We start from the raw sequence: 26092 nt of genomic DNA, 5'->3' as shown, positions 1-26092 counted from the left end.
AATTTTTTCTTTGCAATTAGAAAAATTTTTCTTGTTATTTTAAACTTCATGAAAAAAAATGCGCATTTTCTAATTATTATTCGTTTGTTCTCGAAAAATGTCGATAAAAACCCTCCACCATGCAGCTAATGTGTTTATCGCGCTGTTTAATCATGCAAATAATTAAGCAACCAATCAGATTCCTTGTTGCTCATTTTACGAACAAATCAAATTTTTCGTCCTCCTCCACACTTACAAGAAAAAAAGAGATTTCGACTCAGGAAACCGCGGCTAGTAACAATGAAGTTGGTTCTATGTTTTTTTATCGGATCATGGTGTTGTCTATTGCTTGAAGCGAGATACAAAGAAAAAGTAAAACGATCTATTATCGAGGAATACTTGAATTGTGACGATCAAGAAAAAGTATGCGAGAAAATCACACCGTTAAATCAAGCAAAGATAGAGAAAAAAAAATTAAAATTTCGTCGCATAAAATTACCATCCCTTGAGTCCATTAAGTTAGGAGATGAAACAGAAGTAGCCTTGCCTGGAGGCGGCGATTCTAAAGTCAGAGTGTTAAGTCGGAACCCGTTAATATTCGGTATATATATATATTATAACCATTATTACTTGCACCAATGTTATAAAACTATTTGAAGAAACATACGTTGGTAGATACTTTGTTCGCATTAAAATCTTTGAGTTGGCTACGAAATAGGTTGTTGATTTGTGATTTCAGTGGCGTACATGATATACGACGAAAATGGCGGAATGTTTATTGAACTGTAGAGCAAGTCATTTTAACCTAAGATGATAGAAATAGTCTTTTGTTCTATCCTCGTAGTGTTAACACTCAGCGTTTCGTTGACCATTTTAAGCAACTTCGATCCCAGTCCGAAAAATAAAAAAGTCCTGGGAATTAGATTCATTGTATTGAAAATATTCAACAATTGTATGCTTTAACTTGCTCAAAAGGTGTGAATCGCGCCTTCCAGTTATTATCTAACGAGATGATTAAAAGGGCGCTTTGATAGGCTAACAAGATAAGAAAAGATGTTTTGATTGGTTAACAATTTCATTGTTTCATTTTCAGAGGTTGACAACTTTGTCGATGAAGAAGATTGCGAATTACTGATCGACATTGCAACAGCCAAATCACTGAAACCACTTTCTAATAAGATTCCCGACATGCAATTCAAAGATGCTGAACAGACATTCAAGGAATGGGATTATGATCAAAATGGCATCATCACAGCAAATGAGGTAGGTCGACAACAAATTAGATAGCAGAATATACAGCGAATTATTTTGTTTTCGCAAAGAACTGGCTGTATGAGGACTCGTCTATACGGAACACAATCTGAGGGAAACCTGGGGCGAAGTTGTGTAGGTAAACTTAAAAAAAAACCTTTTGACTAATGTCGTCACAGGTACCTTAGGGGCAAATAAGTCCGTTTAGGCTTTACCTTAACCTAAGTTTGTTTAGGACACTAACTGCTCGTTTGTGCAATATATTGCACAAATATACTCGATATCATCTCGCGCAAATAATCTACCCAGTGAAAAATCAGTCAAAAATAAAATTCTAACTGTCTTTATTTTATGTATTTCTTCTACTCCGTAGGTGCGGTTACTACCAGGACTGTCCGGCGTTGAGTTTACTGATGAAGATGTTGATGACATGTTTTTCTTGACAAAAATGGACGAAAACAAAGACGGTAAGAAATGTTGCTTAGTTTAATTAAATGATTCCGGTTTCAATAATAGAATGTTTGTATTTTTAAGAGAAAACCTACTACTGCATTCTCTTCTCAACGGTGTTTAATATAGCTACCGTTGTGTTAAATGACATTTAATGTTTATCTCCGGAAGTCTATCCACTGAAACCATATTTCCAGGCATTTAAACCACACAAATGACTGTGTTTTAAACATTGGTTTGAATATTCTTTAAAAATATCTGCGCAGACGCGAACGCTTAATACGCCAATACAAGATGGCAGCGATTTTAGGATTTTAATTGGTTGTTAAATGACATCCGCTGAAAACATTTTCTAAAATAAAGACGCCCCTTCTAGAAGAACGTCTAATGCACATGTCAATATATTGAACATGAGAAGCTACGGCCAAACACACCTAAATAAAATCGTCTTAAGTTCAGCAGTTGATTTGTCGTGAGGAATACAAGTCGAAGTTTCATTGTGGTAAAAGTTACAACTTTGTTCCCAGGGCATTTTGCCTCTTTGGTTAACTTGATCTGCAATAACGGCTCCATAAACCAAAAGACCCTTGGGACGAGATTAAAACTTAGTCAGCGCTTTTTCTTTTATCCAAGGTCAGAGTAAATTAATTTTTTATCGAAAACTTTTGCACGTGTTTTACAATAAGATGTAAAGAATCTTATTTTTTTCATTCAGGTAAAGTCACGTTGGATGAAATGAAAAAAACAGATTTCACGAAAGCCAATCAATACTTTCAACGAATCCGAACTGAAAAGAGTAGATTACGTAACATAACATCAAGAGCATCATGGGTATGGCACGACACGGATGAGTTATTACGACTACAAACAGATGGATATTTTGAGGAATATCATAAAAGGTAAAAAATGTGAGATGTAAGATGTAAGTCGTACTAAGTGTTGTGCTATGTTGTACAAAGTTGTACTAAGTCGTAAGTTGTAAGTCGTTAGATGTTGTAAGTCGTACTAAGTGTTGTACTAAGCTGTACTAAGTCGTAAAATGTAAGTCGTAAGATGCAAGATGTGAGTCATATTAAGTTATACAGAGTTGTATTAAGAAGCGCTATTTTACTAAAAATAGATATAAACCTGTATTTTCCATTTCTCTCTCAGAGTTGCAATGTTAACTGGTCTACCTGTGGATATCATAGAAGAAAGTGAACCCTTACAAGTTAGACAATTCTCAAAAGGACAGTTCCAATTGACTCGCCAGGATAGCGAGCCTGTGGATAGAGATATACCTTGCTGTTTGTATGGTGACGTAGGAAAGGTCTGCAGACTTTGTAGGTATGGATATAAATGATGTTCTTTACTTTGATGGATTCTTTTGCTTGTTTGTCTCCACTCGTTTTTACTTGCATACCTACTCTGCTAACTTTGATGATTTTTAAGGAATTATCGAGGTAAATTGTTGTCGTAATAATTTTACCAGATCGATTACCGAGAGGCACTTTTTCCCCAATAAACTGAATCATAATCATAATCGAGTCAAAGAATTATCGAGACAAGTTAATGCATTATTTTGCTATATCATTATACTAGACGTTAACCAGTGGATACATTTACGGGGTCGTCTGTCTTTATTATATTTTGTTTGGCCGTTGTATGACACTTTTCTTGCGGACAGACAGAAAAAATACGACTATTAATGTAGAGATATTCTACATCCTTTTTGTAGGTACATTTCAATGAATATTTTTCTCAGCGATGTAGAGGGAGGAGAACTTGCGTTTCCACTGGCGAACAATAAATATCAGGTAAGACTAACTACGAGTTATAAGCACAGGAAACTCTACGACAATTTACCGTTGTGAAAATCCACAGGGTTTACCCGCCAATGCTAGTAGCTACCATAATTGGCTCGCAGACGGAAATTTTAGTATTTTAATATAGACTAGTAGGTGGCCCATAGAAAAATCCATGGGTTCTCCCGTCCTTTTTTATACTGCATTGCGTCTGTCATGCAAAATGGTACCGCAAAATTAATAAAACAAAAGAAGTTTGTGTGTCATTATTCAAACATGGTCAAAAGGGTAAATTGGCCAATACTCTGCAGCCGATATCCTAAAAAAAGCGCTACTTTAGCGCACGGGGAGGCCATGTAGAACGCATTTAATATTTGCTGGTGGCATTCTCTAACGCGCCCGCACCACGAACTTAATCTACGAATGGGTTCACAAAGGTTCCAAAATTCAGGGTAAATAATTTTGCTGACGTCAGCAACAATTAGTAAGTTTCAAGAGTATCTTTTTAACCGAAAAATAATGTATAAATAACCAATGTAATCGCTCTCTTTTATATACAGTGAACTCTCTATAACTCGAACCCCTATAACTCGAATATATCTTTAACTCAGACGATTTCGCTGACACAATGAGAATTTCTTAATAAACTCATAAAAAACTCTTTATTACTCGAACCCCTATAACTCGAATCTCTTCTTACCTCGAACGTTTTAATTGATCTCTTCGGGTATTTCCTTTCTTTAACTCAAACGTCGCAACATGTATCTAGAACTTTATATGACAAAAGCAGTTTTTTGCACTGTTTTGACTCTGTAAACGTAATTAAAGTCTTAACTCTAATTTCGGTTTTCTTTTCGATATTTGCAAAAAAACAAAGTTCTTTTCGTTTAGGATGTAATGAACAACTCGGGAGAGTGGAGAGGCTATTTCATATACGCCAAAACAACCGGTAGCAAGTTTTACTTTCAAGTCGACTTTGCTTTTAAAAGAGAAGGTTCAAACAGGATTTTCTCTGCGCAGGGGAAAGACGAAAGTGGAGATTTCTCGTTTCAACATGGTATCATCATAGGTACGTTTAGTTCGAACTAGTATAAACAAATTGCGTCAGTGGTTTATTTGACTCGCTTGTTTTCAAGGTCCGTGTTTCTTCTTCAGAAATATATATGTAAAACGAGGCAAAAAAGAATGCTTTATTTGCCTTGTTGATTTTTGTAAAAGTGTTAATAAAAATAAATGTATTCAGGAGATACGATGAAATTTGAAAAACGATACAATGCGCAAAGCTCAGGCGATCCAAATATCAAGTATCAAGGTAAAATAATCGATGGTACTAAAGTTTCTGGTTATTGGTGGTTGCCTGGACAAAAACTACTACGAGGCAGCTTCTTCATGTGGAATCGTGATTACGAGGTATGACTTTTAGAGTCCTTACTTTTTTCTCAGGGTAATGTACTGCGAAATCTAAATATTATAAAGGCGACGAAAAGGCCTGGTGAGAAAAATACTTAAATTTTGTCTCTGTTCTACTTCATGATTCTATGTGTTTGTGGAAAAAAGCGAATTCATATGTTCGCGATGGCATTTTGTGATAGCTTTCCTCTTTTTCACAAGTTTTACTGCGTGTAATGGAAAAATAGTGTTTTCGAAGCTGTTCCTAAAAAAAGTAAGAATTCATGGCACTACCAAAACCATCTTCCCCCAACCCGTTTCGTCGGACCTGCTATTTTATTTTTCATTTCAGATATTTTCTGCTCGTGCTATCGATGAATCAAATCAAATCACTGGATGTCCCAAATCATCCCTGGTCGTAAAGCCTAAGAAAGGAAAAGCCGTGTTTTGGTATAATAATTATATAAATCCTAAGGACGGTATGGTTGGTGAGTTAAACCAAGAATCAATGTCCGGTCATTGCGAAGTTGAAAACGGCGAAAAATGGCTAGCTACAACATGGATAAATGTCATCGGCGATGGAGATCTAAGTTTGCGAGCATGGAGAAGAGGAAATAATTTTTTCGAAGATTTTAACAAAACAAAAAACATAATGGAGATATTAGGAACGAATGAAGAAAAAAAGGACCATGAAAATTATGAAAGTAAATATTTAGAAGAAATCACAGGGAACAATAAAACATCCGGGGACGGGCTGGCGGGTTATTATAAACACAAACCCGCAAGCAACGCCCTGCAAGCATTAAACTTACTTTTCAACGACATGTCAATGGAACAGTTACGATTGATAGCAAGTAATGTACATAAAAAGCTAGGATTGACATGTGTTCCTCTCACGGTACAGACAGCTGGTAAAGTCTCCCTCGTGGATGGGAGCGTGGAATAAAAGACGTGAAAAAAAACGGTGGACAACCTGTCGCACTCATGGTAAAAGATCGCGTAAATCTTATTCGGGAAAACCATGGAATTGCTATTCCATACCTATATAAAGATCCACAGTTTAAATTATTCTTCCGGTACATATTTAAAACATACGCTAGAATAATCGAAAACTAGTCGAACATGTGCGACGACAAAGTATTGCTAAATAGAGAGCATGGTTACTAATTCATAATGGTAGAAACGAAATGTATACAATTCGAAGTACACAGATTCGAAACTACACCAAGTGATAAATATAGTAAAATACAACAAGTACAACAAGGAGATTAGTAAAAACAAAGAATCGCATTTATTTATTTATGTATTGGAAGAAACTCGATCAAAACTATTTATATTTCACTGTATCACGTGTTACTGCTCTCCTTCTTTGAACACTCGTCTGAGGTAGCGTTTAACGAAAGTTTTTCAATGTCTGCGTCTTTGATTTCTAGACAAGACTCGTCCTCGGAATTGTACTCACAGTGTTCCGTCATACTAAAACCGGTTAAAGCCTTTCGCATCGCGTATGCATCTTCACCGTCTGCGTAATACTTGGGCTCGACTTCGCTTTTGTCAAACTTGAGAGTCTTCTCATAACTGAAAAAGGTCAAAAGAAAGTGTTAGGCTCATTTCCATAAGACTACAATTTTTTGCTATAGCGCTCACGAGTTTTGTTAGTGCGTGCACTTTTGGAGAGCACCTTATTTAGATGAATGTATAGTACAGGTGTAAATAATTTTTACCTACAGAAGTTCAAATTTAAAATTTCTGAACAGTAATTTTTTATCATCAAAATGTGTAAATATATGGCAAGAAAAAATATTGTAAATATTGAAATAAATGAAAATTAAAACCACTGTATTTAGCCTTTAGGGCACGTGGAAAAAAGACAATTTTGATACAAAACACAGCTTTTGTGCCTTAAGCATTTACTTCAAAATTACATAAATACTTTCAACAATTTAGCAAATACGCTTTCCCCAATTTTTTTAGAAGTTTGTTACAAGCATGGTTTAATTACTGTAAAGAATAAAAATGAACCTACAGGTTAAGAGCAGCTCTGTTGCTTACACGCACATGCAGAGACACGTATTTAGCACCAAAATTTTCAACCATAGCACGAGCAGCTTGATCCATTAACTTCCTTGCCAAACCTAATTATAAAAACATAACGTTGATATTAATGCAAAGTAACCTGCCTATATAAATCACCCAACCATCCCACCCAGAGATAAGAAACAACACTAAATCATCTCTTATAAAAAACATGTCGCTACACACTTTTTTTAAAGCACTTTCATTAGAACATTACAAAGGTGAATTGATTAACATAATTTTTTTTGCCAAAATGATACTTGTTTGCTCGTCCCAGGCCTCTTAAATTTTTTTCAATGACCCAATAACTTGGGATCTGCAAATTTTATTGCGAACCGACATGCAGATCCAAAGATATGGGGTCATCATTTGCATTGATAAAGTTTGAATGCACATCCTTCAACAGGCCTACAATTACTGATGACAGAAAATGTCAAAATTTGCTATTACTCAAATATGAAATCCTAATTTATGCAACATAATTAAATCTAAAATTCTTTAAATGTGAATATCTTTAGACCGAAAAGAGCATTTTAAAAAAATTAAAAAGACTTGTTAACCAACTTTTTAAGCTCTATAATATAAGTCCAACATCATTTTATCCCCGGGGTTTCCTTCAAGTCCTATTTTATAAGTAATTTTTAAGTTAATGTGTACAAGAAAATATAAAACATTACTCTACCTAATCTTCTATGTGAACGTTTTACTGCTAACGAAGTAATGTGTCCATGGATATCATCATCTGGTTCTTCTTCCATTTTTGCCAGTACATACCCCACAATTTTTTTGTTTGGATCTTCTGCCACATAACTTAATTGTGGCCAAGACAAACCATGGTATAGATAATATTTCATTTGATAGTTCTCTGGCAGACACAATAAATTGCAATGTTGCATGTTCATCAAATCTTCAGGTTCTGTGCAGCGAATATTCATTTTGACTTGTTTTTTGTTTTGTTTTTGCCTAAGATGATAGTTCAAACAATAAATGATGTAGTGGTGGACAACAAATGTTAATTGTCATATATTGAGGATATTTTCTGTATTATGGGGATAAGATGTGTAAATATGCCAAAAATCTCTTTTGGACAAAAGTGTATTCGTTCATGAAAGTAGCTATAGCCATAACAGTCACGGAAAACTTTTAACTACGCTGTTACAGTATAAATAAACTACACCTCTTAATTAGGTGTCTATTCTTGCAGTCGGGTTTGCATCATAATACTGGTTGAACCAATCTCAGGCCAGTATTCAGATTAAGAAGCCATTATAAAATGGTGTGCAAATGCCGTAATCATAATGTTTTTGTGGTGAAACCTACATAAATACAATACTGGATTTTTCAAGGAAGTCTTTTTTTAGTTAAAATTTTAATATGTTTTATAGATACTGCTTAATTTTTGCCATTTTGCAATATTTTAACACTGTTTTGCTCGTAAATTCTGTTTAATTAAGAGTTCTACTGTGAAGGTTTTACTGTGAAAAGTCCACTTTGTACCCTTTCAGAGAGCAACGAAGGAGAACATTCCGACCGCAAGAATTACATCCTACTTAAGCATCAAATTGCTTATTAAAGTGGTAAAAGCAAAATATATATACCAAAATTCACACACTTACTGAAATTCGGATCTTCTTTCAGTGCTGAGAAGCAAGGATGCGTGACCAACTACAATTATTGCAAATCAATAAAAAAATTGATGAAGAAGGATGGTTTGTAGCTACCCAAATATGTCCCCTCAATAAAATTATATAGCCACAGCCGGACGAAAAAATTAGAGATAAAAAGTAACTTCATTATATTCTCATTCTAGAGCTTCTAAGGCCTGTAGATTTTTTACAAATTGCACATGCAAGGGGGGGCTTGACCTTTCCTGTTTCTAGAAAAGACATCTCTTCGGAATTGCATGTAAACTGAAGTTCTTATCCTCTTATACCATGCATTTTTTTTCTTCTGGAAAGTGGAAATTAGCTTCGCATTAAATTTAAAGGAAGACTCCTAGTAATTACGCTAGCTAATCTAGCTAGCTAAGAACTCTAGGCACATCATGGTAAGCCAGTTCTGCCTAAAGAAACATTTGATCCCCTTTTCTCTTGAAAATTTTACTCTAAAGGGTTTAATTTATAAGGAAAATGTTGTTTTAACCTGGAAACTCTCAAAAATTAAAAATTGAGACTACGCACACATAGCTAATTATAAAGCTAAGCTCATCTCTCGTAAATTTTTGTTTTCATCGCGGCGTTTACAACGTTGTAGCAGCCGCGACTACCATTTTGATTAATTTTGTGCATAATCGGACTTGAAAACCACGCTCCATTATCAAACTTAAAAGATGTTATTTCTTTATCCAATATACTATCTACTTACAAAAAGAGTGATAGTAGATCGTTTCTACCCTTTTTATAATTGAAAAATGATGTTTATTTCTAGTTACTGCTGCTAATTGCTTACAGTTAGGCAAGAATAAGTCCGTACATTTAACTGCGCCGTTTAAACATTTTCTCTCACACATGTTTAAAATGCTAGCGAGAGGTGCGCTGTTGATCAAAAATATGTTTTTACACTACCGAAAAATCTTCAAATGATTGCATATTTATGCGGCTGGTTCTTTCAATATTAATTCATGTAATGCAAGAATTAATTTGTAACGAAAGAAAGCAAGGATTTTTACTGTCAAGTTCTTTTTTGAAGATCACGCAAAAGATTTCGTAATATAAACCCAACAAACACCTTTCTAGCTAACTTCCTTTCTTTTTTCTAGTAAACAATCTTTTTTCTAGGTCCTACAAACATTATGTGCTGATATTTTTGTGGGTAGAGGAGCGGACATAAGGGGGACATAACTCTTATTAAAAGGTTTTTCCTCAAATCTTCTTAAAGATGTAGATAGCTAGATAGATGTGCATATTTTACATGACTAGCCTCACAAATATCGAGGGATATACCCTGTCTATTATTTCCAGGAGGGGCCATGGCTTAGATGGAGAGTTCTAGAGTATTTAATGCTCATTTTGAGCTACGCAGACCCAATTAGGGCCCGCGCTCTACTAGACAACTCCCGGCAACATCCAACGGCCTACACTGTGTGCCATCTTCCCAATTTCCCTCACATGGCTTGGGTTAACCCGGGGCTGTGGTAACATCCACTCGGCCATTTTGAATTGCCGTCAAGAGGAATCGAACCCTGGTCTCGCACAGAGAGTACGAGAGCTATTACCACTAATAATCTTTTATCTCAATGCATGCCCGGTTTGTTTCATTATAATGAAGCACTATGTGATAGTAACGAATATTCATAAGAGATTTCAAAAAGATATTCGCATAAATCTCCTCAAAAAAGTGCGAAATTCCTGCTCAAAATTCCTCAAATTTGACTTTTCAAAAAGAGTGGCAACCCCGTTTTATATTTTGGAGTTGACCTTATAAATTTTCAGACATGCTTCTAGACTAGTTTTTGATATAACATCCTAAAGTATGCGCTATTTTCATTTTTGAACCATCAATTTTAGAATCTGTTCTTGGTAGGGTAAGTTTGTATAGCAATGTCTCAAAAACAAAATGAGATAGATTTTCAGAATTATCTTATGTCAACCATGGTATCAAACAAAATTTGAGCAAAATCTTTCAGATTTCAACAGGGATTATTTTGAAAATCTGTTATTAGTTTTAAATGACCCTCTTACTTATCATAAATTATGTAATATTTCATTCTAGGATTATATATATTACCTTCATACAAAGCTTATTTTTCATTAAAAAGAAAATGGATACATATAAAATATAATTTTGTGTCTTTTGTATTAAGATGTAATTTTATAGACTGATGGTTCTGACAGTGAGCCTAAATTCTGCAGGAGTAAATATTGTTTATGTGAAAAAACTAAGCTTGTGGAAAAATACATGTAAAAGTCTATGGAATTTAACTTCGCTGCTCTCAGCTACCACCTTTGGTTCACAGACAAACATGAAGCATAGATTCCAGGCCTATCAATAAGAAAATAACACCAGAGCAATAAATCGCTCCCCCAAGGTTACAATAATTTAAACTGGGGGAGCAATCTGAATAAATAGAATATTATTATAAATGCATATTTTATCACGAATCTTTTTTATTTATTTTATTTTATCTTTTTTATATATTTTGGTTCTTTCTTATGGTAAATAATAAGAAAAATAACATTGATTTTTATGTGAGTAAAATTGATATTACTCAGCCAAAAAAAACTTTTTTTTGGAATTGGGGGAGCAATTATTGGCTTAGCTAGTTTCTCATTTCTCAGAATTGGGCAAGCCTTTGCGTGAGCAAGAGCAATCGCTCTTCCCTTATTCATAGGCTTGAGACTCTGTGATATACCTAATGGTCACGATTACAGTCATTTGAACATTATATATCTAATTTAGGCTGTATTGTGTTTATTTTTCATATTTTCTAATTAAAGTATTTTATAAATATTGCTAACCCGTGAAGACATAGCAAACAACCAAACAATGAGTTCTGATTCAAAAACTTTCAAAAACGTCACAGTGCGACCACTACAAGTAGATGGCTCAACCAATGAAGCAAAACAAAATCTTGTTATTGATGTAAGACAAGAGAGGCAAGTATTTGTCCTCCGAATACTAAATGGTATGTTTTTTTCTATTCACTTCTGTGTGTTTGTTTGATCTATAAATCTATAAATTGTTTTGTACTTCTCTTAAAAGCCATGCAACACTTAAATAAATATTTTAAACCTGGTGGTCAGTGTAAATGCCAAAAATCTAAAATGGATGATCAAGTCAATTTTTTCAAAAATCAAACAATTCAAAAACATTGCTGAAAAATATTTGGTTAGAAATTTTTAACATGTATAGTAACTGCACATATTTCAATAATAATATAACTTTGAAATTGACACCTATGATTTTTGGAGATGTAAAATATCTAGTTACAAAGGTTTATTATAGTGTCAAAATTTATTCTTTTTTTCGTGAAATGTAATATTTTGTGCTTTGCCGAACCTCTGTTTTTAAACTGTATGTCTTAATTGTGAATGGAACCTCACTTCACAAGAAAAATTAACATTAAGTTGAACCTAACGTTTCTTAAAGTCATCTGAGCCTTAAATGTTTCTTTGTTCTTATTTGTTATTTACAGACTGTAGACTTGCAAAATTAAAAACATAAATTATAAGAAAACTGATTAAAAAATTAAAACAAATTTTTTAATGTCTTATTTTTAACTTTCTCAGAAGATCATCCATAGACTTAAAAAAGGATTACCTTTTGTTTTTTTTGAGGAATTCTGAGGATTTACCCAAACAACATAACCTTAAAAGTTTACCACTGTCATCATCAAAATAGTTAATAGAGGCCTATTCTTGCTCTTGCTGTGTCAAGTAATTCTAAAGTGAATAAGAAAATTTGAGCTTTTATGTAGTTCAATGTGAATGTGTGATCTGTGACAAAACATGTTTTTGTAAGAACAGCAGTATGTTCTGTGGTGTCTTCATTTTCTGTAAAAATTTGGTTTATGCCAGAACCGATACCGACAAATTATTTGTGGTTAGTATTGTAGGTTTATCATTTCTGAAACATGTTTAAGGTCGCCATTAATGCACACTTCGTCAAAAATCACAAGGTAGTACAAAGTTCCAGCTTGTAAAAAAAACAGTCTGTTCTACTTATTATACATTCTTAAAACTGGGAATTTAAAAAGTAAAAGTCCTTCTTAAGATCCTTATTTTCAAGAAATTGTTAAAAAAAGGTTTACTGATAAAACACTAAATAATGCAGCTGTTTGGGCAGCTAAAACTGTTGTAATTTTTTTTTGCTACATTTCTCAGACTTTTTCAGGAGAGGCATGCTATCGCACGTGCACACCTTGGCACACGCCTAAATCGTTTCATGTGTGTGATTAATAACACGCCTGAAAAATAAGTATTGAGTTTTTTTTTGGAGACTTGTCAGAAAAAATTCCCGTTTGAACGTCTGATAGATTTCCGTCTTGGTCGACACTTTTAGATCTCAAAGTTATTGAATTATCCTGGTCCTCTTAATCCACGAGCAAGCCTATTCATAGCCAACCTGACCATCCTAGCTAATTCACCGACTCCTGACTTTGTTAAAAGAACTACGTATAGACATAAATCTCTTTTGCCTGGCCCCTTTGTTGTTGGTAACCAGGTCTTACACAAGCAGTCCAGTCATGCATTTCTTAACTAATGCGGAGAAGAACGACGGCGGAGCACGGGTAAAACAAGTCTACAAAACTGCACTTACAGGCGGAACAGACATTTTATCATGGATTTAATTGTAGATAATTTCTTCATTTGGCAAAACATTATTAATTAATTTGTTTTTTTATGCCGCAGGTGTTATTTTTATTCAAACAATAGAAAAAACGAAACCCATGTGCGGTATAATTTTTTTTCTGTATAAATTTTGTTAAAATGTAGCTGAACTTTCCAGATGAATTTTGAAGTTTTATTTCAGTCACATGGATAAAGATTTTTTTTAATTTGAAGATGAAACATATTTTCTCCTATTTGCTTGGATGACCTGGAAAATAAATAATAAATATATGAAAATGACAGTATAGTCATGCATACTATTTCGGACATGTAGAAAAAGAAGTTAAGATTAAGAGAGTCGATGTACGTAGACGTTTGATCACCGTGTTTGGGTTCACGATTCAAAACGTCCCCCACTTTTCTGCTGCAAAATAAATCCGCAACAAACATTAACCTTGGAGCACATATCACACGAGTAACATCCTTTGCACGTACTTTTCACATTGTACGTGTTACTTGATTTACATGTGTGAATCATCACATACCTACTCAAATATTCCTGAAAAAGACTCATTTCTTTACATAAAATCCACATTATCACTAATATCGTATTTACCAATTATATTAAAAACTGATGCAACATCAACTATATCTTTTTTAAATGTTTTAAAAAAGTTTGTAAAAAATGTTTCTAATTCAAACATTGTGTTAAATTTACATGAAGTTCAGCTTTTGCGTAATGTTTCAAATAAACCGTTGAAGTGATCCATCTGTTACTGTAGGTGTCAGAAGGATCTATTACAGGGGGCATCTTTTAGGAAGGGTGTTTTTTGACAGCATTATGGTTTGCACCTAAAACTTTATTACCATTGTTGTTGTTTTTTTTTACTTTGGATATTTTTGTTAAAATGTTGCTGATGATACTCTTTATTTAAATATTTTAGCTGGTGGAGAAGTCCTACATCAAACTTTAATAAGTAAAAACACGAAAGGATTCCAATTTGGAGAGCTTTCATTCGTTTTTAAAATAGATCCACAACCATTGATACTTGTCTTTTCTGGGGCTTCAGGTAAACCCATTTTATTTGCAAGTATTATTGAAGCCAGTTATGCTTTTTTTTGAGTGCTACCCTCTGAATTGAACAGTTAGCAAAATTATCTCTCTTTGTTCATTTTCTGACTTTTTTAAAATGGTGTGCTATCATGTTTCAATGGAAGTTTATCCATATCAGAAAATCTTGTCACTTTTACTGTGTAAACTTTTCCTCAACAATCTCAGCGTGTCTCCATTAGCTTTTTTATACCCAATAAAAAATTTGCTATGACAAATACAATGACAATCACAATGTAAAATGTAAAAATGACATGCTAGGGGATAGAATGTTTGGCTTGATAGGCAAAACTCAAATTAAAAGGATGGAAAATGAATAGGGAAGATGGAAGTGCTGTCACATTCTAAATGATGGGAAATTTTGATTGGGAACTTTTTAAATCTTTATTATTTCACTCAACTAGAGAACAATTTATTTCGTTTATTTTTAGACTTGCAAAGATTTTGTGCCACATTTAGTAGTATTACACATCAGGCAACTGGACAACTGTCTGTTTTTGATGAGAGAACAGAAGAAGCGTCTGCTACACAATATTTCCAAGTACGTTATCATTAAAAAAAAAATTCCGAAGAGACACCAAAAAGCTATACTTTATATACTTTTTTCTACAATAAGCTGGGCTTTTTAAGAAATGCAACACTTTTGGAGGTTATTTTTTCTTTTTCTATTTGTCATCTTAGTTCTCCAGCCACTCCATTTCCCATTTATTTACCAATTAAAGGGCAGTCAGAGTTAAACTCATGTACAGTACAGTCTGAATGCAATCTACTGCGGTCGCGAAACTCACATGAATAGTTACACAGAACAATAACATTGCGATAGCTTTTGTTTTTTAAGAAAATAATTGCCTCGCTGATAAACAATGACTCCACGCGATCGATTGTTTAAACACAATAAGTTACAAGATCAATTTTAGGGATCTATTTTGCGCGAACTCTTTCGAAATTTTTAATTGCAGTAATTAAGCGTTTTTTCAGATCGCATTTTGAAAGTTTACAAAAGTAAAGCGGCGATAGAAATGTTTTTTTAGATTGCATTTTAAAAGTGTATAAATGAAAAGCGGCGATAGAAATGTTTTTTAAGATCACATTATAAAAGTTTATAATCGAAAAGGGGCGATAGAAATGCTCTTTTAGATCGCATTTTAAAAGTTTATAAACGAAAAGCAGCAATAGAAATGTTTTTTAAGATCACATTTTAAAAGTTTATAAACGAAAAGCGGCATTTAATAGTTGTGAACAACAATGTTTCTCGTATGTTTTTTACATTAAACGCGCTGGAATCTTTTTAAGTAATTAAATCAACAATACATTCTCACGCAATGTATTATAAAACTTCGCGAAAAATTTGTGTTATTTAATTACTTTACGCTAATACTTAAGGGAATAGTTTATCAATACATTTACACAATGCATCTCGCTATTACAAGAAATATAATTGCTCCTATATTTCTTCGCGAGAGCATTGTTTTTAACACGCAAATATAAAATCGCAAAACCCTTTAGGGATTTAATTATAACAAAAGACAAACGACTTCCATCCTCCACGCAAAGGTGTGATAATAGCGTGTACGCGGTAGATTACATTCAGACTGTATTGTAGGAGGAGTGTACTTAGGTCACATAGACACTTGAAACTGAATATGCAAATTACAAGTTAAATTCCTATAAAACCCCAATATTTTATGAAACCTTTACATTGCAAACCATTTTAATAATTTACGTTATTAAATACACAGGGGTCAAACTTATGCAGAAAGCATAAACAGAATTTGATATTTTGCAGACCATACCACACATGTATTGAAATATTCCTGAAACTCAGGAAGTGAATCATAACCTTAAATACATAGCTAGATGTTATTACTATGTCTTTGAAACCACAGTACTTTATCTTCAGTGCATGTGTACATTTTATTGTAACACCTTCTTTAGTTTTATGGATATCTTTCACAGCAACAGAATATGATGCAGGTATTTTATTCATTGTCCAGTTTTTTCAGTTATTTATTTTACCCATTTATTTTTAGGTTTTTGGCTTTTTTATGAGTAATTCATGACAGCATATAATAATTCAGGTGAATTTCCACTCCAAATTGAAGTGGAATGAATTGTGAAAAGGCAATTGTGATTTTTGGAATCTTATTGGTTGTTGAACTTTTCCATCCTGATCCAAACAGAAAGTTTAAATTATTTCAATTTTTTTGTGAATAAAAACAGAAAAAAAGAATAATAAACAATCAAACTTAAATATTGTTTTTGTTTTGTTGTTGTTGCTGTTGTTGTTTTGTTTTGTTCCGTGGCGTACATGTTGAGAAAAGCAAATGTATGTCAACGTACTCAAAATTGTTTTTCTGAATTTAATCTGCCACAACTGCTTAGTATTCCAAATTTTTTTTTAAAAAAATTGTCTTTTACCAAAAAAGCCCTGGAATGTTCTGAATTTATTCTTCTTCTTTCTTGTTTTGATGATGATGTGTTGTCATAATCATAAGTAAAATGAGTGAGTCAGAATTCTGTGACCAAATTTTAAAACATACTTTTTTAAAAAAACTTCTGTCAAATTCCTCTTATAAAACTTTACTTAGTGGTTCCATGTTAAAGCCTATGGGTTTCTCCAGCTTTACCAAATCTTGCAAATATCACCAAATTGAAGATCGACTCTCGAACTTACTAACACTTCTTCTTTGGCACAAATTTACCAAAAAACTCTTATATCGCACTAACGAATAACTGCAAATGTCATGCCAGAGAACTCTGCATCGCATTCACAGATATGCGACAAGTTGTTGCTTTGATTAACACCAAAATGACTAATTTTACTGGTTCCCAATACAAAAAAATGAAATAACAGGCGGAGGGAAATGCTGTTTCAATTTGTGACATATAAATGAAAAACAATGCTACTTCCATAATACTATGTACATATGTACATAATACATATTTCAAACAAAGATATTTATTGTTAAATGAATATTAATGTTAGGAGTGGTATTTGATGTACTGTTTGGCTTTTAAAGAATATACAATAATGAATGTTACAGGAAGTATTCATCTACAGAAAATCCATGCAGAAAGTTGTAGCAAAAGACTTTAATAATTCAGGTTTAAAAACGTGAATGCCTCTCAATTTTTGCAGGATTATATTCGTACTTCGACTTATCAAAGTGCAATACTACAGAATTCAAACGAATTTAAAGGAAAGGTATGTGACCATTAAATCCTTGAACTCTTTTGAATTGTACTGATTGATAATGTTAACAAATTTTTCTTTAATGTTTTGTTTGTAGGTTGTTTTGGATGTGGGTGCTGGAACAGGTAAATTATTAACATAACTAGTTGGTGGCCCATTGATTAATCAACAGGCTCGTTCGTTCATTATCTACCGCATTTCTTGTCTCTCACTACTGTTGTACCATTTTTCTCAGAGACAGATGAAAGCTATTGTTACAGAGACTAACCGGAGGAATTTGCCCGTCCTTTATATATTGTATTTCTTCTTCCATAACATGACGTTTTTCTCGTGGACAGACAGGCAAAATATGGCTATTATTATAGAGATTATAATTATAAAGATGGAAAGAAGAAATGTGAATAATGTACTTTTAAACATTCATTATTTTTTACTTGTGCAGGGATACTTTCATATTTTGCTGTACAGGCAGGTGCGAAGAAAGTATATGCTGTCGAAGCAAGTAATATGGCACAATACGCAAAAGTAAGTGTTTCAATTATTTGAGTATTTTTGCTGATATATTTCTCTTTGTTTGACTTTGTTTTCTTCTTCATTCTAGGAATTAGCTGTTAGTAATCAATTAAGTGAGATAGTTGAAGTAGTTGCTGGGAAAATAGAAGAGGTCGGTACAATAGTTATTTTTTTAGGTTCAGTGTTTGCTTTGTTTTTTTTCTTAAAAAATCGTTTTTGTCCTTGAGTTATCCATTTAACAGAAGATATGCTGAAAGTGGTCCAGCTAAACTAACCTAAGGAAGTTTTTCATGTGATATATTTAGATAATTTTTCATGGTTCTAATTGTCAATGGCCTACTTATACTTCACATTTTATTTCTATTTCTGGGTTAATCAAAGGGTGTATGTAAATTCTTTGTGTTGATTAGTTGCAGGTGGGCAATTTATTGCAAATGTTGCATGCATTCAAAATAAAATGAAGTTGTTGACTTATGTCTAAAATTTTTAGAAAATATTATTTTAGAGTCAGATTCCTCTGTTTACAGTACAGCAAATCAACATATACAACGTAGATTATTGATTATATAAACCTTCATTGTAATATTTATATTTAAGTTTAGTCTATAGCAAGCCTGATACGAAGTAGTATTTTTCCCTCAGAATACTCTTTTATACACGAATTACCCGAAATGAAATTCCGCATGTGTATAAAGCTAAAAAATGTAGCTGCGCATAATGTACAAAGTTATTGTGCATGATTGCAGTTCACGCACCCTGACATGAAGAACTCCATGTAAATTGCGGATTTAAAATCTCATTCCGCATAAATCTCATTCTCGGTCCATGTAAAGACTATATGCTTGTATACATCAGCAGAGAATTATACTCGTAAGAATCAAGGGTGCAAATTCTCAACAGATTAAGTTTTGTTAGTTGAATTTCCGCGCCCGAAGGCGTAGGAAATTCTTTAAAACCGTTGTTTTTTCTTTTGGAGCATTTTTTGAGAAAAAATCGACCCTGGGATTTCACGTTCCTCTGATTTTTTGTTACCTAAATGTCATTTTAGGCCAAAATTGGTTCAAAAATTAAAACTACTTTATTTTCCACAAAATTTGGCACAGTTAACAAAAAAATTTTGCTGAACATGATGGTGACATCAAAATTTCGATTTTTGGCCACCTTAAATGTCATTTTAGGCCAAAATTGGTCCAAAAATTAAAACTACTCTGTTTTCCACAAAATTTGGCACAGTTAACAAAAAAAGTATGCTGAACATGATGGTGACATCAAAATTTCGATTTTTGGCCACCTTAAATGTCATTTTAGGCCAAAATTGGTCCAAAAATTAAAACTACTTTATTTTCGACAAAATTTCGCACAGATCACAAAAAAAATATGTTGAACATGATGGTGACATCAAAATTTTGATTTTTTGCCACCTGAAATGTCATTTTAGGCCAAAATTGGTCCAAAAATTTAAACTACTTTATTTTCGACAAAATTTGGCACAGTTAATAAAGAAAGTATGCTGAACATGATGGTCGCATCAAAATTTTGTTTTTTTGTCAACTAAATGCCGTTTAAGACCATAAACGTTTCAATCGGAAGACCACTTTCAACCATGAATGATAGGCTATAATTTTTGTTCGCAATTTCTTGTAAAGTGTGAGTTTATTATGACACGTTTCGTTTTGTTTGCGTTTGTTGTAAGATGTAATGTCACTTGTGTGTCTTCAAGCCAACGAATTAGCAGGTTGTCATCAAATATTTTGGTAGCGAGCGAAATTTCTTAGAGCCCCCAGGGCTTCTTGTTATTAATTGCGATTGCTAATATAAATAACCTATGCATGTTTTGATAGGTGTCGTTGCCAGAAAAAGTTGATATTATCATCTCCGAACCAATGGGTTACATGCTGTTTAACGAGCGAATGTTAGAAACCTACTTACATGCTAAGAAATGGCTGAAACCTGGAGGTATTTGTACCAAGTTATTACACAAAACAAGTCTATTGATTTCGTATAAGGGGGCTGTGTGAATTTTATTTCCATGTAAAAAGTTTTGCAAATTGGGTGTTCAAATTGTTCCAACAATAATAGTTTCCCTGCTAAATTCAAAATGCTTACAACTGGCGTCTGTACTAATAATAAAAGTCAATGGATAAAAGCTGGTGGTTTTAAAAATCTCTGATTCGTCCTTATAAATAAAAAACAGTTTGAGTATACGTCAAAACGAAATCGAGCAGAAGTTTATGTGGTATATAATATATATCATGACTACTATTATTGCAATATTTGCATGTTATAGGTAATATGTATCCAACGAAAGGTGACTTGTATGTTGCACCTTTTACCGATGATGCACTTTTCATGGAGCATTTTGGAAAATCAAACTTTTGGTGAGAAGTTTTTTTTTCTGTAAGAGTCGTCACACTTCCTCAAAATCACAGTACCGTTATTTAGTGTTCTCATCAAAAGTTTTTAAATCACTTTGGATTTGACTATATCGACATTTATTGATGTTGTGTTGACTGCTTTTTGCTAACCCATGGTTTCTTGCCACCCGACAAACCTTTGACTTTTTGCAGCTGTCCAAGAAAAGCCTGAAAATTAGGTTATAACGAAAACATGTGAAGTCTCTTTAATTTATTTAAAATTTTCTGAACTTTATATATGCTGTCCTGTGTTAACCTATTTTTATAAACATATTTTTTGTTATCCTTACTTTCATAATACATCTATCTGCTTATAAATTAAAAAAATCTGACTTCATATTAGCTTGCATTATTGTCGTTTATTATCTCGTTTGCTTTACATGATATTCGAAATGTAAGATTGGGAGAGAAACTTCTGAACTTATTTGATGGAAAAAACCACATGTTGTAAGTCAGAATCCGTATTGATTCTTTGTAGATAGATAGATAATAATATATTTTTACCAACAATCTACAGTTACGAGTATATAGCTCTATTCTTGCTGTTTAAGGTGTCAATCATCGTTTTATGGTGTTAACCTGACCAGCATCCGACAAGCTGCTTTACAGGAATATTTCAGACAACCCATAGTGGTATGTTTGTTTTTTCAAACATATTTTATTCCTTCATTCTATACTCGTTCTATTTTTTTCTGTATTCAACACGGGGTCCTTTTTTTATTATTGTAGGACACGTTCGATGTGCGAATACTAATGGCAAAGCCCTGTGTACACACTACAAATTTTTTAACCACATCCGAAGAAGACCTTCAAAGGTATTTTTACACTAAATAATATGACGTAGGGTGGTTATGTTGTATTGGTGATAATTTTCAGTTAAACACCAATATATACTATATACTGTACAAGAATGAAAGAGAACAGTGTCGTATAATTTGCAGAATGTTTTTATGTTTTTTGAACCTGTACGTATAATGTTTGCTGAACCCCAGGACTAAAATATATGGAATAGTTTTTAAAATAATGAATTTTTTCCCTTTGTCTCTTTTGTTTTAATCGAAGTGGTGACTGCTTTGGTACCATGTTAAATGATGCAGTAAAAATATAAAATAAAAGCTTAGTTGTGTATCCTCTTATCTAGTCTAGGGTTTCTAGTGGTTTCACCATAATCTAAGCTATGCGACGTATTCTACTGGTTGTGTTTGTTGATTTAGAATCCACGTACCTCTCCAATACACGATATTAATGACTGGTACGCTCCACGGTTTAGCGTTTTGGTTTGACGTCGCGTTCTTAGGACAAGCGTATGTATTTTGCTTTTAATTTGACGTTTAATAGTTTGCTTTTTAACTCGGTAAATTTTTTCTGCCTTTCTTAAACATCAAAAGCTTTTCATAACTTTCTTAGAGAATGTATATGTTTAAGGCATTGAAAAGGCTTCCCATACAGTTCTGTTAATATTTTCAATTTATTGCGCATTTTTTTTTTACGTAGCAACCACGTGTATCTCTCCACTGCGCCACAAGAACCACTTACCCATTGGTATCAGGTAAGCATAACTTTTATGGACATTATAAGTCTGAAACAGTGGGTAGACCTTTCCAACAACATCTTAAACACACTAGTCGTAGTTGCTAAATTGCAAGATGCAAGTAGACCCTTTCGACAACATCTTGCACACGCTAGTCGTAGTTGCTAAATTGCAAGATGCAAGTAGACCCTTTCGACAACATCTTGCACACGCTAGTCGTAGTTGCTAAATTGCAAGATGCAAGTAGACCCTTTCGACAACATCTTGCACACGCTAGTCGTAGTTGCTAAATTGCAAGATGCAAGTAGACCCTTTCGACAACATCTTGCACACGCTAGTCGTAGTTGCTAAATTGCAAGATGCAAGTAGACCCTTTCGACAACATCTTGCACACGCTAGTCGTAGTTGCTAAATTGCAAGTAGAGCGACAACGTATTTAATCCAGCAAAATTGAGTGCAATTTTATTCGTTCTGCGACCTATGTATAAATATTTTTTATCTGTTTGCGGGTGAAAAAATTTGTAGCAATTTTATTGGTTACCCTCTTACCCACCCAAATTTCGCACTAGGTGCGCTGCCTGTTACCGAATCCTGTATTTGTACGAGCTGGTCAGAAAGTCAGTGGGAGTGTCACGCTGCACGCAAATCAACGGTAATATATTTATCCTTATCTTTGTCAGCACTGGCATAGTATGTTTTGAATATTTTTGAGCTAAAAACTTGTGGTAAGCCCTAATTTTGATGTGATAAACACTCAAACATACGAATAAAACAATGTATATTTTAATTTGTGTATTTTTGCATACTTTTACAAACAACTCTCTGTTTATACATAACATCTAAATACATTCCAAAAAAATTCATTCGTTCAATTTCAATTTATTATTTCTTTATTTTTGTTCAATTTAGGCAGAGCTACGATGTTGAAATGGAGATATGCGTGGACGGCACCGGACTCCGTTCTACTAACGTGTTAGATTTAAAAAATCCGTTTTTCCGATATACCGGTCTACCGCAGCAGCCCCCACCTGGCACAAACACGCAATCACCCACAGAGACGTATTGGAACAGCGCAAGTGTTGTTTTAAACGGGGGCATCATGAATACTTCTACTGCTTACGCTGGACAGCCACAACACGGCTCAGGTATGTGCTTTGGCACTCGTAATTATGGTTATATTAACCCTGTTATCGTAGGATACCGGCCCTGTGGTTTCTAAAGGGGAAACCTGGTGCCTCGCAATAAATTTTCAAGGGAAAAATTTTCAAGAGTATTGTTTAGACACTGAAAAATAAGTTTTTCTCTGGCGCCGTGATCGACTAAGATATGTTTAATCCATTAATAACGTCACTTTTTGGGGACCCCTGCATTTCTACGTTGTGCGCATGCTTATTAAAATACCGGTATTGTAAAGCCATTTGCGAACTTAGTCTACAAAAAATTTAACCTTTGCTGTATATGTTCAGGAGGTGGTGTATCTGCATATACGTCACAGGCTGTTGGGAACGTCATGGCGACTGGTTCCACTCACCCGCCTGGCTCGATGTTAGCGTCGTCGAACTACGCCGCCCAAACAGTGCAAATTGGAAACGACCGATATATAATAGCTAATCAACCGCCAGGCGGACAGTACGAAAGAATGTACGCTTCTGGTATGTCTGGTTAAACAATCATGGTTTTATACGTATAAACATTACCAAGAACGCTATCTGATAGATCACTAAACAAATTTTAAATGAATAATTTGAAATTAAATATAGCAGTAGAAATTCATAGAAAAATACATAAGTTTTTTATATTGCTATTTTTATATGGATGTTATTTTTTCTCTGTGAAACATCGTATCACGAATAATGTCGGATGCTTAATACAGGAACAAGGACGATTATAATTCTTTGGATAGTTTTGCTACCCTTCTCGGGAATTATTATGGCTCATTTTTCTCTATTTTGTAGTTGTCTCGATAAGTTTGGTTGATTCAATAGAAAAATCAATCACAAGGTCCATAATTCGGTCCACTGCGCTGGCATGTTTAGCAAGTGTCTTCACCACAGCTACGGGTCAACCCATGCCAAGTGAGGGAAATTGGGTAGGCAATGCCGGTGTATACCTAATGTATATATTCAGAACACAGGAACCACGTTGATAACAGTGTTTCCAACACTGAAGTGGTTATATCCTGTATAAATATTTCGAAATAATAATAATAAAGTAATTTACTGATTGCAATGGGCAACCCAATACAACTTTTTTTCAGAAATAACGAATCTCCACAAACGATCGATGCCTGGTGTAAATGGATCCCTTAGTTTTGTTTCGCTTTTGAAAAACGTTTTGTAACACAGTGTAACTCCGTTCATATGAACACCCTTTAAGGGGATTTTCACGAACCGAATTGAGCGGCGAATTCGACTGCGAATTGTATCTGAGCATGCGCAGTTCTATGCAAAATCAAAACAAACAAAACTGCGCATGCTCAGATACAATTCGTTGTCGAATTCGCCGCTTAATTCGCTTCGTGAAAATCCCCCCTTAAAGCGAACATCCCGTTAAGACAGACAGTGATGCTCGGAACGAGTTTATTTTAGGTTAAACTCTCATAGCCAAGTCTCTATAAAGTGAGCATCCCGGCAAAGCAGGCAATTTTGTCTGCACTGAGTTGCCCACTGTATACGTGATGTAGTTACAAAATTGGCATTACAAAATGCAAACTGGTGGTGAATAAGCTTTGTTTGACGACCCTATCCCAGTTTTAAAAATTTGCGATGCCGCGTCTGTGTTTCGCGCTAATAAAGTGCATCATGTGCCATAGTACTATTAAGTACCAGTACGAAGTTTTAAAACTCGAAAGGCATATAAAAGTAGGGAAGGAAGGGGATTGTCGTAATCTCATTCCTGGGTTTTATGTGTTGCTTGTAACCGCCAGGCAAGCGAAAAAGAAGCTATGGGGGAGGGGGGTCGGCGGTCTGGCGAAAATCGGCAAACGGCTTTCTGGACGTTAGCAACACATGCCTCTGTTTTTGTCTCGCCTTTCCTAATCGAAAGTAATTGGAATACTTTCCTGATCTTTTTGTTATTATCTTTTCTTGTCTCTTCTCCACACTCTGTTCTGATTTAAGTTTCTAGGTAAACAGCTAGCTATAGGGAATCAACTTTAAAATCGACATGGTCTTTTTCCGTTAATAATTATTGAGTGGCTGCATGGTTTCGTTGCTACATCCAGCTGCTGCGTGGCTGCTGGGGATATACATGGCTGCATGGTTCTGTTGCTGCAGGGCTTTGTGGCTGCAGGGATTTATGGCAGCTAACCCTAACACTAAAACCCTAACCCTAACCCAGTGCTTTGATGTTGGAAAAACTTGCAGTTGCGTAACTACAACAGATTTAGGTCAAGGGTTTGTGTTCAACGTTGTTGCAACCTTGCACTTGTGGTTAATACGGTTTACAAAATTCATTTCTATACAGCTTAAATAACATATAACGTTGTGATTAACAAAAAATATGTAAGTGTGAATCACACTTGCTAATATTCACATCGCACTTGTAAATTTTGCTTACGAGTGCGATTTTTCTCACACCAAAGCACTCGTAATTTTTTTAGCTGGCTTTTTGTAGCTCTGGCATAGTTTTATTCAAGAAATGGCCTGTAATATAAGAAATTATAACCATAATTTAAACATATTTTTCGAAATTATATTGATATTATAAGGTATATTTCAGTGATATTATACAAACGTATCAAGCCCTCATGTGGTTTTTAAATGTTATAATGTTCTTGCACTCTTGAATTATACCATTTAATCAAATAATTTAAGTATTCCTAAGTATATATCCTAAACAACAAAAAAACACAAATAGCTCTTTGATTGAGTTGAATCAGGTTTGGTACCAGTTGGGAGCAAACTAAATTATCTCATGGAAACGCAACCGTCTCAGCAAATCTTGTGGAAACGTGTAAACTCAGCAAATCTTGTGGAAATGTCTACATCTCAGCAAATCTCGTGGAAATGCCTACATCTCAGCAACTCGCTTGGAAATTGCCTACATCCCAGCAACTTGCTTGGAAATTGCCTACATCTTAGCGAATCTTGTGGAATCGCCAACACCTCAACAAATTTCATGGAAATGCCTA

General features: G+C 34.2%; 3 protein-coding genes across 3 annotated transcripts; 2 read left to right on the top strand and 1 right to left on the bottom strand.

Annotated features, from left to right (window-relative positions):
- The first annotated feature begins 103 nt into the window (after nucleotides 1-103).
- On the top strand, nucleotides 104-6227 carry LOC130630369 (uncharacterized). Its single transcript, XM_057443845.1, has 9 exons — nucleotides 104-580; nucleotides 1073-1242; nucleotides 1604-1697; nucleotides 2396-2579; nucleotides 2833-3006; nucleotides 3398-3476; nucleotides 4356-4533; nucleotides 4708-4874; nucleotides 5206-6227. Exons 1-9 carry the CDS (start codon nucleotides 280-282, stop codon nucleotides 5797-5799), a joined length of 1941 nt encoding a protein of 646 aa, XP_057299828.1. The 5' UTR covers nucleotides 104-279; the 3' UTR covers nucleotides 5800-6227.
- On the bottom strand, nucleotides 6139-8703 carry LOC130630380 (N-alpha-acetyltransferase 11-like). The gene is made up of 4 exons (XM_057443859.1): nucleotides 8546-8703; nucleotides 7612-7892; nucleotides 6880-6988; nucleotides 6139-6431 (listed from the first exon to the last, which is right to left on the bottom strand). Exons 2-4 carry the CDS (start codon nucleotides 7862-7864, stop codon nucleotides 6200-6202), a joined length of 594 nt encoding a protein of 197 aa, XP_057299842.1. The 5' UTR covers nucleotides 7865-7892; nucleotides 8546-8703; the 3' UTR covers nucleotides 6139-6199.
- A 2385-nt stretch (nucleotides 8704-11088) lies between these two features.
- On the top strand, nucleotides 11089-23770 carry LOC130630371 (histone-arginine methyltransferase CARMER-like). The gene is made up of 17 exons (XM_057443847.1): nucleotides 11089-11553; nucleotides 14143-14268; nucleotides 14741-14850; nucleotides 16245-16283; nucleotides 17449-17514; nucleotides 17600-17627; nucleotides 17945-18027; nucleotides 18104-18166; nucleotides 19857-19971; nucleotides 20303-20393; nucleotides 20981-21062; nucleotides 21159-21244; nucleotides 21644-21733; nucleotides 21924-21978; nucleotides 22530-22612; nucleotides 22870-23105; nucleotides 23427-23770. The coding sequence occupies exons 1-17, from the start codon at nucleotides 11415-11417 to the stop codon at nucleotides 23624-23626; spliced, it is 1692 nt and encodes a 563-aa protein (XP_057299830.1). The 5' UTR covers nucleotides 11089-11414; the 3' UTR covers nucleotides 23627-23770.
- The last annotated feature ends 2322 nt before the right edge of the window (nucleotides 23771-26092 follow it).

This window comes from Hydractinia symbiolongicarpus, chromosome 2 (genome assembly GCF_029227915.1).
Source record: "Hydractinia symbiolongicarpus strain clone_291-10 chromosome 2, HSymV2.1, whole genome shotgun sequence".
Classification (NCBI taxonomy): domain Eukaryota; kingdom Metazoa; phylum Cnidaria; class Hydrozoa; order Anthoathecata; family Hydractiniidae; genus Hydractinia; species Hydractinia symbiolongicarpus.
This window is presented reverse-complemented; position numbering and strand designations above follow the sequence as displayed.